The sequence below is a fragment of the Pezoporus occidentalis genome, unplaced genomic scaffold, assembly GCF_034315485.1.
Source record: "Pezoporus occidentalis ecotype Australia unplaced genomic scaffold, CSIRO_AGI_Poc_V1 ctg35, whole genome shotgun sequence".
NCBI classification, from domain to species: Eukaryota; Metazoa; Chordata; class Aves; order Psittaciformes; family Psittacidae; genus Pezoporus; species Pezoporus occidentalis.
The window spans coordinates 5854749-5868880 of record NW_026915483.1 but is presented as its reverse complement, the minus strand read 5'-3'; the positions used below and the strand labels follow the sequence as shown (position 1 = coordinate 5868880).

General features: G+C 43.4%; 1 protein-coding gene and 1 long non-coding RNA gene across 2 annotated transcripts in view; one reads left to right on the top strand and one right to left on the bottom strand.

Annotated features, from left to right (window-relative positions):
* Positions 1–14132, bottom strand: part of LOC134169621 (uncharacterized) — a 640302-nt gene that overhangs the window by 223409 nt on the left and 402761 nt on the right. The gene's annotated exons all lie outside the window — the stretch shown is intronic.
* Positions 6569–14132, top strand: part of PDZRN3 (PDZ domain containing ring finger 3) — a 143822-nt gene continuing 136258 nt past the window's right edge. The window contains exons 1-2 of the mRNA XM_062630347.1: positions 6569–7547; positions 13464–13550. Of these exons, the coding sequence (XP_062486331.1) occupies positions 6831–7547; positions 13464–13550 (804 nt within the window). The 5' untranslated portion in view covers positions 6569–6830. The remainder of the gene's footprint in view (positions 7548–13463; positions 13551–14132) is intronic.

The following is a 14132-nucleotide window of genomic DNA, read 5'->3' as shown; positions in this document are numbered from 1 at the left end:
AGAGATTTAGAGCTCCCAAAGGACTCTGCTCATGCAAAGAGAAAGAGTCTTCATAACTACAAGTGTGAGTTCTCTTCCTTTTAAGAGAAAAAAAACCAAACATCCTCATGTTTAAAAAACCCACCTTTTGTCTCTTAATAGCAAAACTGGGCTTGTTGAATAGCTAGGATGTACCTTCTTTCTTTCTCTAAACTGAAAGCCTGGTTTCCAGAACACACACAACTCCCACCCCTTGCACCAGTTTGAATTAAGAGTAAACATTGATGCATATTAATAAGAAAAACAATGGCCTGACCTAGTGTAAGCTTCTTAGCATATGAGTTACTAATCTGCTGACTGTCGAATTCAGTGGGGACTAAATTCCTAAGATCTTTGATCATTAATATTAATGAAAACTTTAACTTGCATCAAGAGGTTTGCACACTTAACAGTGGCTTAACAGTTCCCTGATGATAGCACTTCCCTGGCAAGAATGTCACTGAGTTAGGATCCCTGAAATATAAACATGAAGTTTTTGGGGATGAACTCTCCAGCTGTATGGTTTTCTGATGCTGAAATTTCCTACAGACATCTTTACTTTCTGTTGCACAGTGAATCTGGGATCTTCCAAGCTCACAATTTCTCCAAAACATCACCGGGATGTTATTGCACATCTCGCGTAGGCTGGGATAAACAATCTCAACACACCAAGCAGAACGCTGATGTAAAATCCTCCTATATGAAATCTTTTAACACTTGATGTATATAAAGTATATTAACTCCAAAAAGGAATTGAAGGAAGAGCACACATGCAAAACATTCTTAACGTTTCCCATCAAAGTCCAGACCACAACAAGCCATTTTTGACCTGCATACCCAGTTTGATGCTTATCCTAGCCTCATCATACAAGTTTATTTTAAAAGGATTAAACTTACTGCAGCATTGAAAATCAAATATACTAATTATTATTAATTTTCTAAACCTGCACACAACGTTTTTCAAGTGGCACATTTCACACACTCACCATATTTACTTCTTTTCAACAGGAGGATTTTGTCATGTCCCTGCTTCAACTTCACAGATCCCTGCTACACCTCTCTACCCACAGCTTCGTTTTGTCCCCACTCCCTTTGCAACTAGAAATAAAGAAATAACTCTTTGAAATCTGAGCTTACTATTTCTAAGTACTAGAACTCACTTTTTAAAAACTTGTGTTTTAAAGCAATAAATTCCACAGAAAAGCCAAGAGCACCAAAATGAAAAGGTTTCCAAAATACCTTGGCTATCAAAAAAACAAAAAAGGCAAAAGCTCAATTAGGATCTAATTAAAGGTCAACAAGGCCCAGAATCCTGTCTCTAAGAGCAATCAGTTGGGGATACTCATCTTGCACAGATAATGGCACCGTCTGTTTGCAGTGATTCCCTCCTAGCTTCTGGCAATCAGTAATTTAGATAGTTCCAGAGGCAGAGGTCAGCAGCAACAGCTGGACTTACCATCCAAAGATGTTCTGTGCCCTCCCTGAGCCCACATACAGCTGTGGTCTCTACAACATCCTGCTGCCGCACTCATCAGGCAAAGCAGCATTCTCCTACCCTTCTATCTCGGGGCTCACCTGACCCAGAAGTTAAGACTTTTTTACCTAACAGACTGGGCTTTCCACAAGGCTTCTGGTTTTGAACTAAGACATATGTTTGAATAGGGAATTTTCCCTTAGTTTAGAAAAATTTCAACAGTGCTTTAAATATATAAGCAGGACAACTGTTTTCCTAAGAAATAGTGGATGATCACAAAAGCCTGCTTGTCAAATACACCTTGTGCAAGTATTAAGAACTGTTCCATTTGGAAATGGTACAAAAGCATCCTCAGATAAAAGAGTGGAAAAAACCAGAACATTCCACATTATTCACAATCGTCCTGACAGTATGAAAAGTGAACAAATTTCCATTCCTGTTCTTGAAAACAGGAATATCTTTCACATTTTAAGAGAAAAGGGTTAGACTTAAACACTTTTGGAAATGCTTATATATGAACACACAGTCACTTATAAATACAGCTTCACCTCTTCTTTCATGGGGCCAGACTGTCAATTAAGGGCAATCCAAAGGCTCTCAGATTTGTCAGCTAAATACAATCCCAAACACCTAACCATGCAACATGCTATCTGTGTGAATACTATCTGGAAGGTCTGCAACATCCATATGCACGTAAAATGGGGAAAAGACCCACAGCAATTTGTGTTCACTAAGCTCACTCTCTTTCCTGAGACACAGACTGACCTCCACTATTATTGAATTCCCCGTACAAGCTCCTACAGAATATGCCTCTAAATTATGGCTTGCATTTTATGTCCCACCCATTACCATTGAGTTAACTGCAGTCTGGATTTAAACATTATCATTACTTACAACGTGCAAGATGTGTGAAAGGGAATTAGGCATATATAATGTCAGTTCTCTCTCTCTAAATTGTTTAAATAAGGGAGGAAAAGACAAAGAAATTACATAGTACAGAATGTGGTGTCTACAGCATAATTCAATATCTACTGCACGTTTTGTGTTGCTCAAGAAATTCAAGATGCAGCATTTGTGGTCATAGCACTGGATACTGAGTGCTTTCTGGGATGTAGCCTCCACTGAAATTTGGAATCCTTGAGTAGTTTTGGGCAAGCAGTGGTCAGATTTGGGCCTCAGTCGTGTACTCAAATCACAGCTTTACTCATAAAAAGCAACTGCTCACAAAAACTGGTTCCAACATCAACTGAAGAACGGCTCAGGAAAAGCAGAATTCAATTTCTAGCACTCAGCTAAAGACTTACTGAATTACAATGGGCACCTCCATTATCCCAAGTTTCATTAAGCCCAGCTTTAAAATATGGCTAATTCTCCCTTACCACAAAGAGTTTGTTCATAATAAAATGCATAATAAATAACTTCAACTCTCAGATGTTGTAGTAGTGAATTAATGCAACTATTCAGACAAAGAGCACTCAACACAGCTGACTGATCAAATTTCCTAAAAAGCCCCAGAAATAAGAGCATTATTCTATATTTTTCTTTAATCATGTTAATAAGGAAAAGTGTATTTGGAAACAAAATTCTTGGGAACCTTGTGTCTCAATTATACATAAATAAAATATAAACTTCACTATGACTTTAGTTGTGTGAAGAGATGAAGAGAAGGAAGCCAGTTATGAAGTAGGCTCAAATGATGCCAGTCCTTCAAGCATGTGTCTGAAAACAGCTAGATTGCTCAGGCAGTGGAATAGCTCTTAAGCAACTACACAAAAATATGTATGGATCAAGAAAGGATGTTCATGTGCCATCTACTTCTTGCTTATGTGTTTCTTCTGAAACAGAGGGATTTGATTTGGATTTTTGATGCAGCTTGTTCTATTGCTAATATAAAATTTACTCCTAAGCATCCACTTTAATATTGCATTGACCTTCTACTCATACACATAAACCCCAGAAACCCTAGCTCAACTGCCAAGCCAGAGTCTAACCTTTTGCAAAATACTTAATATAAATGTCATATAAAGCATTATCATTATGAAGCATCTCTACTGCGGTTGATACGGATGATGCTCTACCATTACAAGACTGACATTTCATTTTGTCCACATGTGCCAGCTCTTTTGTATATCTTCTATTACTGCAAACTTATATTTCTACCAGCAGTAGAAATAAAGGATTGAGGCAAGTTCCCTTGAATTTTAATGATGGGAGCTACACAGATTAAGAAAAACACGTAAAACCTATATAGTATAAGAAAGGTCATAAAATGTCATAGAATACAGAATCTTTCAAATGTATAACTGTACATTGCTTCAGTGCTTGGCAACGAACTGAATGCTGAGAAGAGCTTGACTTTTTAGATACGTTTTAAATACACTGCACATATTGTTGGAACTAGATGATCTTTAAGGTCCTTTCCAATTAAAACCATTCTGTGATTCGGATTCTATTCCAAGTACACTAAACATATTTTAAATATGCCCAGGACCATTGTGAGCTTTGGTTTCCAAGCAGCTCCAACTCATGAACTAGGTGCATGAGGAAGACCATGTTACATTGGATGTGCCCTCTTAAACTTAGGGGTTTTGTTAGAACCAAGTAAGGTAGAAGAATGACACAGATCATTGCCATGGAGAGGGATACAACTTTTTCTCTGCTTTACCTAATGGTTTCTACTGTCTTAAAGGCAAGTAAATGATGTAAAAACCCCATACAGTTTCTCACAAAGAACTTGGCACTTTGTCTGTGCTGCATCCCAAAGCACAAACTGACATGCTCTCACCCCTCTTATGACAGAACAGCAAAGTTAAATGACAAAGCCCAAACAGCTCAGTAATGGTCCCACCCCAGTACACGATCTCTGATGAGGAGAGAACTGACTAAATAAAAAGGACCTTCCTCAGCTGTGGCAATGTAATTTCAGCCCTGGTGGCAATATCTGGAAAGCAAACCTCTTTTCAGTTTCCAACCTCAGGCTTTGAAAATAACATTAAAGGCTCATGTTGAGAGGCTGCTTTGTAAACACTTTTTTTCAAGGGAGAACTGAAATGTGTCTCCAGTAGGAAAAGCTCCATTCGTGCCTTCTCCTGTGGATAACGGCAGCAGGGAGACAGGAACTTCAGTTCCCTGTCAGCACTCCAAAGTGTAGTCTCAATGCAAGACTACAGTGGCCTTCAAAAGTTTTCATTTATAAATAAAGAATCTGTTCGTACATAAATGCCACATTAAAGTATATCGCAGAACTCAGCACACCATCTGCCCAGCCATGACTCCAAATGAAACTGTTATTCAAGTTCTTGCCCATATTTTCCATCCAAATATTTGTATAGTTTCAAATAGCTCAAGGAACCTGGTACCGACATCATCCTCGTGGATATCAATAAAAGCTCTGCCTCTGGCTTCAACAGGAATGGCCCTGACCATCCTGTAGCAACATCTTTGAAACTGAATGCTTTGAAACTAAACCAAAACTGCTTATACCTATGGTTGAAGGAAGTAATGTATTTCTACTTCTATTTAGAAACATCCTCAATGCATGAAGCACTTTATAAACTCCTGGTCAGTTGCATTGATGGATTTCCCCATTGGATGTAGTCTGATACAGCAGGTGTGAAAGTGAAAACGATCCCTCATTGCTCATTTGTACCATGTGCATCCCCAGGCCACTAATCTGAAGTTTTATCTCAGACAAAATGCCCATGGAAAAATAGATGCTGTGATTAGCAACAGCTATCCAAGCTTTTGTGACACACTGAGACAACAGTGTCCTACTAGTGAAGTGTACTGCCATTCCATACTGAGCATAGAGAATCAGCAGCTTGTATGGCTGGAGGTTAGGGTGGTTAGAGAAAAGAGAGACTGGTGAAGAAAGGAATCCTGAGAAAATTCCTAGAGAAAAACACAAAAAATTCCTTAGCTAGGTATATAGCCCTAAATATGTGCTGCACACTTTCTTCAATAGGTCTATGCTACACAGCCAAGAGCAACCTTAAGCTTTATGGAACATTAATAACCAGAATGAAATGAGCACTACAGATGGAATTCATATTGAAAAGTGAAAACCCTTAATGCTAAAATCTACTTGCCCGAGACTGAACTGGGAACACAGTTGTGTAAGCACCAGCCCATTGCCTCGTAAAGGTCACTAACAAATAATCATCCCAGACGTTCGGAGAATCATTTTACCATGATATAATAGGCACATACTAAAGGTCATTTGAAACTAAAGTTTTTAGTTGGGCTTTTTTTTTGCCGCAAAGCAAAACGCATTATTAAAAGAACAATTGATCTGGCGTGTGGCTTCAGTGCATGTGAGTTCTGCTCTACCATCCACAATGAACAAAGCTGTTCGCTTTTATTGCCTTTTTTTTTTTTTTTTATTTCAGCGCTCGAATATCTGCCTTGTAAGAGAAATTGGTTTTGCCTAATGCTATGTCTGGTACTTCAGGTGTGGTCTGGCTAGCTTTTTATAGCATATTCTGGAGCGCTTTTAAATCATCTCCCCGCAGGAACAGCTATCAGAAGTGGTAACGTTCTCTGGTCACCCTCACTTACATCCACGTGGCATTAACAGGCGATGCACGCAAAGAACGGTTTCCCTTCTCCCTGAGGACAGCGGCAGCGCGGGCAGACCTTCCTGCCCGCACCGCCCCTCACTTGCCCGGTGAGGATGTCCCGCTGAGGGGCAGAACACCCAGCCTGGTCTCTCAGTAGCCTCCTCCTCCTGCCCCTTCAGAGTCCCCGTTCTGGCCGCGCTGCCCCAACCCCTCCCGAGCACCCCGCTGTTCCCAGCTGCGCGGTACATCAGCGGGCAGACTACGCCCCTCCTTCCTCCCTGCCTCACCTCACACCCGGCCCTCCTCGTCCTCCTCCTCCTCCTCACCCACCGCCCGCCCTCCCCTCCGCTTCCCCCTCCCCTCCTCTCCTCTCCCCCCGCCCCGGGCACTCGCATCTCCTGAGCCACTCCCCGTTCCTGGGCTCCCGGTTACCTGCCACCGCAGGGGTTGACAGGCCGGAGCCCAGCCCGCTCCCCGCCTTCTTCTCCCCCTTGTCCCTCACGGGCGACCCCCGGGGTGGGCGGGGCCGGGCTGTGCCGGGGCGGGCGGCGGCGCTGTGCGCAGGGGCGGCGGGGAGAGCAGCCCGCGGCGGCGGCGGGGCCGGGCGGAGAGCCGGGCTCCTTCCCTCGGTACCCCGCGGATATTGTTTATTGCTGTTTTCGCCTTTTCCCGTCCCGGGTCCGCACTTCAGTTACTTTGGTTGGGCTTTTATATATATATATATATTCTTTTTTTTCTTTTTCCTCTTTTCCGCTTGTTTTTGGCGGAGCGGAAGGAGGATGGGGTTCGAGCTGGATCGCTTCAGCGGGGACGTGGATCCCGACTTCAAATGCAACCTGTGCAACAAAGTTTTGGAGGACCCGCTGACCACCCCCTGCGGCCACGTCTTCTGCGCCGGCTGCGTGCTGCCCTGGGTGGTGCAGCAGGGCAGCTGCCCCGTCAACTGCCAGCGCATCTCCACCAAGGAGCTCAACCACGTCCTGCCGCTCAAGAGCCTCATCCTCAAACTGGACATCAAGTGCGACAACCACGCCCGGGGCTGCGAGGCGGTGGTGCCGCTCCAGCACTTGGGCGAGCACGCCGAGACCTGCGACTTCTCCCCGGCCAAGTGCCGCAACCGCGGCTGCCGCCAGGTGCTCAACCTCCGCGACGTGGAGGCGCACATGCGGGAGCGCTGCGAGGCGCGACCCGCCGGTCTCTGCGACCAGGGCTGCGGCTTGATGCTTACCCACGGCGAGCGCCGGGCCGGCGGGCACGGCTGCCTGCGCGCCCTGCGAGCCCACGGAGCCGCGCTGCAGGCGCGGGCGGCGGCGCTGGAGAAGGCGCTAAAGAAGGAGGCGCTGCGCGCCGGCAAGCGCGAGCAGTCGCTGCTGTCGCGACTGGCGGCAGCGCAGCTGGAGTTGCAGGTGACGGCGCTGCGATACCAGAAGCGCTTTACGCAGTACAGCGCCCGCCTCGACGCCCTGGCCCGCGCCCGCGCCGCCTCCCCCGGCAAGGTAAGGGGGTTTCCCGGGAGAAGGCTCCCCACTCGCGGGGCGAGCACCTCGGGACGCCTCTCCGTGGTGTCCCTGTGGAGGAGGGACCCCGCGGCGCGCTCGGCCCCGAGAGGGGTGACCGGGACCCGCTGTCGGTACGCGGGAGACGTGCCGAGGAGCCGTCCGGCCCCGCGCCCTTGGAACGTCTGAGCTGTGGGGTGTAGTAGCCGGCATGTGCCGGTTTCCATATGTGTATGTTTGCTAATGTGACCATCATCACTATCTGGATCCCAGATGGCAGCTCACACATCAAAATACCGAGGTCTCGGTATTGTTACTTTTTTTTCGCCTTGGTTCTCTCCCCAAAGAAAACTCTGAACAGCAAAAATGGAATTTCCAGGGCTGGAAATGGTATTAAACCACCAGAAATAGACTCCCAAGAGTAACACAAAGCAGAGTGAGTTGGAAAAGGCTGTTGTGACCCAATGATTTCCAGACCCGTAGCTCACCTCGCGTCCCACAATACGGCTTGCTACAAAATGCGATGTTTAGGATTAACTATTACACAGCTCGGACACCTTGCCAGCAGCTGTTTCATGATCATCTTTGTCACGTCCAAATACAAGACCTCAGCTGCAGACTTGCATGTTTTTTTTCCAGAGCAGCACTGGGTCCTTTTAAGAGCTCAGTTTAGGAAGAAAAAATTAACTTGACTTCAGCCCCTCAGAATGAGACCATTTGTGAAATGACCAGAATCAAAAGCCAGAGCTACAACAATCCCTAAGTTTTAATTGGAATGAGGCTCCCCAGCGAGGGAAGCCCTAGAAACCAATTATCTTTTAAATGAAGACATTCAGAGTCCTCCCTGTGACCTGGAATGTGCTACCACAGACACAGCAGTATTAAACTGTTCAAAACTGTCAAACACCTATATTCACACCTTTAGTAACGTTAAGGCTCTAAAAGCTGTGTAAATGAAACAAAACTTTGTGTTAGAGTCTCTTCTTTTTCCCGTTTTTCTTTAAAAAAAAAATCAGAGCAAAACAACCTACTATGTTCTGCTAACCCAAAACACAAAGAGTATTTTAATACTGAATGTACTGGTTCCACTTCTGGCAATACTGGACATGGTGGTAGTTAAAATCTTAGTACAGTTATTAAAAGAAATTGGGGGTTCACGTTCATGTCAGCTGTGAACCTTCCTTTTCCTGCAGCCCCTGTACAATGGCATGCTGCAGAGCCTTCTGCTCTCGCAGCTTAGCCCACAGCTGCCTCTGCTCCCTCTCGCATTGCTGCTGATAGGAAACCCTTCCAAACAGTCCTGCCGTCGGAAATCATCTCACTAAACCTCGACCTCCTCGTCTGTGATCTGCTCCTAAACAGCACACATTTATTCTCACACTGCCCCTCCTTCGTTTCTTTGTGGCTGGTATTGATAATGCTGTTTCTGCTTTATTTAACTCTCTACAGTGTAGTGAGCTGCTATTAGCGTGAAAGGTACTACTTCACATAGTTGTAAATGTGCACGGTGTGTAGTTTCCAGCGATACTTTTTATCAAATGTATGGATACAGCTGGCTGAGACAACTGTGCTCATTTTCAGTCCTATTACAAAAGCCTGTTATGCAGTTTTCTGAAGCAGCGCCGAATCTGAAGAAAGCTGGAAGGTGTCATGTCACCACAGACTTGTGGTCTAGTGGTCAATCAATTACATGTCTTTCACAGCATTTTGGGCAGCTTTCCAATACCAACAGCTCTCCTCTGCCCAGCTCCCAGAGAAGTACAATGTGGAAACATGCATCTTTGTGCACTAGAGAGGTTTTTTTTAAAAGACCCCTGTGCAGGAGATGCTTTCCCAATTTGGGGTTGTGGCATGCTTCCAAGTTTGTACTCTGGGGTTATTTTCTAGCAGGGACTCTGCACTGTGCAGCACAGACTTGTAACACTCGGCAGGGCATACATACTTGCCCAAGGATTAGGTCCCTGAGCACATGGATTACACATATGGTAATGTGGAATAACTAATGTCAATTTCAATTTCAGAAGCAATTGTATATTCAAAGCAGGCAGCACCTTTGCTATCATTAATTACGATCATTAGTCATATCTCATTAATTTTGTTATAAGATGTGATGGTTCAGGCTATGTGAAAACTCAAGTGCATCTAGCAGTAACAGACTGGGTTCATAGGTTAGATGTGATTGCAAAACTCACCATAGGATGTTCTGGCGCCTCAGCAGATGAAGAAAAAGGATTGTGTGACTTCCCTGCCTGATGACTGCTTGTTGCTGCAGATGTAGAACCAATCTAGAATAAAACAGATGACATCCTCTGGTCAAAACAGAAGAAACACGTATAGTTCTGTGTAAATGCTTAGTGAAATGTTGAGTGACATTAGGCGATTCGTGAAAGACCCAGAAATATGGTTTTTTGGCTGACACGAACTTCTTCAGCAGCTTTGGAGACCCAGGTCTGGGTTTGCCTTAGTATAGACTTCCCTTGTGATACTTGTTGAACACACAGTTGTCCTGCACTTTGATCCCCATTTCTGAAGTAAGTTTTCTAACACTGCTAGGACTGTATTGAGAGAAGATATACATAAAATATGTATTTTATACAGTCATCTATAAATACCTCACAGTTTTGTAAGTCCCTTAAAAGATAGATGTGCCATGACTCCAGTGTTCTCCATGTGTCTTGTTTGCTACTGACTTTAATTTCACTGTGTATTTACTAGATGTCTGATCAAAAGCCAAATCTGAAGGTTTATTCAGAGTGCGACTATTCATTCCTCAGTGAGAAGAGGTGAGGCTTATTGTGGACAAGCTTGAGGAAGGAGTGGTAGGGAAGGTGGTGTGTCTTACCTGAAATTAGTATTTCTTTTGATCAGACACTGAAAACAGCCCTGAAACATCAAAGTCTAAATAGTCAAGGAAAACCTTATGCTATTCAAACAATGCTTAATCCTTGCTGAAACATACCACTGTTCACACCTATTGATAAGCTGATCTGGTCCTTCCTTTATGTACACAGCCATCAAAGTCCTTTAGGAAGAAAAGAGTAAGGGAGAATTGGAAGCAGTTCTGTGTTGGCTGCAGCCAGCAGTGGAAGCCCTTCTGCTGCCCTGACAACCAAAAGCAGGGCTGAACTTTCAGTAAATGTATCACACATACAGGGACCAGTTTATGATCTGGTATTCAGGACCTCTGGTTTAATACCTCTGTGGAAGTGGTAACAAGTTTTAATTCCATTAAAGCCAGATGAAGTCCTTTACAATAAGATGATACTTTTTTCTCAGGCTGTCCCCAGGCAGGATCCACTGGACTGGCCCTGGCAGCCCTTTTGCTGGTAAATGAGGAGGCGAAGTACCTCCTGTAATGATGACAGACCTTAGCCACAGCACTACCAAAGAAATTAGAGACTTGCAATATCTACAGGGAAAGGCAGTCCATTAGCTCCACATTGCTCAGCTGGGAAGTACAGTAATTTCAAGAATTATGTGTAAGAGTTCTGTTCAGCTGTGGGAATACAACATGCCAGCAACCATCAAGTCTGCTGCTGAACCAGGTGACGGGGCAGGGCTGGATGCTGGCCACTGCATTTCCGCAGTTACCTCGCTGTTTGATGATTGTTTCTCTGGAACGTGGGACACGTTAGAGGGAGAGAAAAAGGCAGAGCCCTGGAAAAACCATTTGCATTGTGGACTCCTTATGAAGCAAAGAAGATTGTTAAAGAAATTGTTAAGACTCAAGATATGAATCTACAAAAGTAACCAAGTGTTAAAGCAACGCACTGCAGCCTCCCTGGTGCTGGGGCAGTTTAGCACAGGTGGGGGGATTAGTGCTCTGCAGCTGCACGTGTGCTCTATAACATTGCTGCTTCCAAGAAGATGGAGACAGTGTACAAATCCATCTGAACTGGCTAGGCAGCTTCTTTAAAGCCCTCATGGATGTTTTTCAGGGACTACCCACTAAAAACTGCATTAGTTTCCACACACACACACAACTTCTGACTCATTCAAACCCACCTGCTTTAGTACTTATTCAGCTGGGTATAAAAAGCATCATATCATAGTCATGTAAGGTAGCTTTAATGAAAACATTCAACTTTAATTACTGGAAGTGTTTTGAGAGCAATGTCATAACTGTTTCTTCATTGTTCTTTTTGATTTGCCTTCTTAAGGCATAATAGGGGAAGTACACAGTGGCAATAGTGTGTCTTTGTCTTTCAAATCCTGAATCATCAGTCCCTGAAAATGGTCTCACAGGACTGGAAATTTGTTCCTTGAAATCCTGTCTGAGGTCTGGGTCCGAAGGCTTGCAGGGAAATAGCCTTTATTTCATTTTTCAGTCCACTTCTGGGTACCTGATTCTTAACTGATGCCAACTACAGGCAAATTCAGATAACATCAGACTTCATTCAGGTTTCTCTGTATCAGGTCCAAGTCTATTTATTATCAACCTACAGGAAAGATAGTGGTCACAAACTGACACTAAGATTGTAAACCAGATTTCCAGGTGGAGTATGTTGTGCAGCTCCCCTGTGGTAGAGCTCTGAGCATGCCGTTGGTGGAGATCTGCCAGTTTACACTGGCAGGGAACTGGGCTTTGTTACCATCCCAAACCTGTAGGAGTAATTCAGTAATCCAGGATTACTTTGACATTTTTTATGAGTTTAATAGACATTAATGTGTGATTGACAACTTCAAATTGACATGTTAGAAGAAAAATGCACAAACTAAAACCATCTGCATCGAATTACAATGTAACTTGTAATTTTTTTGTCATTAATTGGTTATGAAAACCAGACTTGTAAGATAACTTCCTCAAACATTTTTTGTGTTCATAACTTTTTCACCCTTTGGATAAAACAAAGAAAAAGATCTTGGCAGGAGGCAAGGTTCGTATATATCTATAGCTGCACAACATACCAACCCTATAGCTGTTATTCAGATGGCTTTTTGTAGTGTTATGCTGTTGTGTCTTTTACAGTTTTGTAATGTTGTGCTGTAAAGAACACCTGCTTGATTGAGATTATAGTTAGTACATTGTGAGGATTTAGTTGTCTTTAACAGTACGCACACTTTCTGTCTTAATGAAAGTACAGACTTAAGTAACATCACGGTGTCATAAAGGACATTTTGGTTTAGTTTGTAGTTAGGAACAAGCTGAGGTAAGAGGACAAGAAAACACCATGTTTACACAGTCTTCTGGATACTATAGGTCCATCCAATCTATCTTTGTTGTACATTTTTTTTATACAGTCAGAACTGTTCACTGCACAACTTTGTATTTTAAGAAATTAACGTAAGGATTTTCAATGATAGAAGATTTCTTGTTTGCTAGTATTAAAATTCCAAAGAAAAAACCTCTTTGTGCCAGGCGCTGTGAATAGCAATTGGCACCCTAGGCCTTTTGCAGAAGTCATAGCATTTTTGTTTAATGCTGTTTTCTAAAACTCACCAGGGAATTTCTGTTGTATAACACTATGTTTGATACTGTTTAAACAATGCCATGCAGTTAGCACTAGAGAGAAGCAACATAAAAATGCAGTCCTAAGATTCAGTCACCCTCCAGCACTGGAAAAGTCAAGAATTTGACTACCGGAAACGTGGAGTATTTTACATAACACATCACGTATGACTAGGTCAAGTAGTCGCAGGAATCAGTATTACATGTAAAACTCTTCTGTTGCTGTTAAGTGTCTCACTGTAGATCTCAATAAAAAATGCACATAAATCTTACAGGGTGGGTTTCACAGAGAAGCACTTCTGGAGAACAGTGGGGTAGCTGGGAGCTGCTGACTTTGCTCCTGCAAAGCTGTTCTGAACATTCTTCTCTAAACTACAATCAGCCCGACAAACCTGGATAGGTGTTTTTAGCTGTCGAACCCACCAAAGCACACAAATGTTTTGAATATGTTTATCTGTTCTTTGTAGGGTGAAGAAACTAAAGCACTGACACTCATCCTTCATCGTGACTCTGGCTCTCTTGGATTTAATATTATTGGTGGCCGACCATGCGTGGTATGTTAATTGTTAAAATATGTTTGCCCTTTCCAGTTGGGAAAAGCATGTAGGTCAACACTTAAAGGAAAAATGCTGCTGACAAGCGTTTGGGTCTCTTGGGATTCCTTCAGAGCAGATCTTGTATTCAGATTTGTATTGGATGTCTGTTAACTACACTGTCTTTTCTCTCACAGTGTGTGTATTCTTGCACATCATTACAGCAACACTAATACTGGTGCAGCATCACTCCCAGAATGGTGAAACCATGGTATCTTTCTCAGACTATTACTGCTTTGAAGGTGTTGCATGAGTTCAGGGCCCACAGCTTTAGGTCCCTTACAGTTCATTAAGAAAACGTTACTTATTCTCCTTTCCACCAGAGATTAAGCAGCCCTCTGTGCAGGTGAAGGGATGGAACTTAAACAACCTACTTCTGACTTCTGTGATTTCAACAGATGTTTCCTGCACCATACACTCACTAATGTATTTTTTCTGGATGCTTGTTGGCTGGAGCTGCTGCATATGACTTTAATTAGATCAAGGAATGGATTATACCTTGTCCTAGTAATTTAGAAAGCATTCAGAACTACTTCTTGGCCG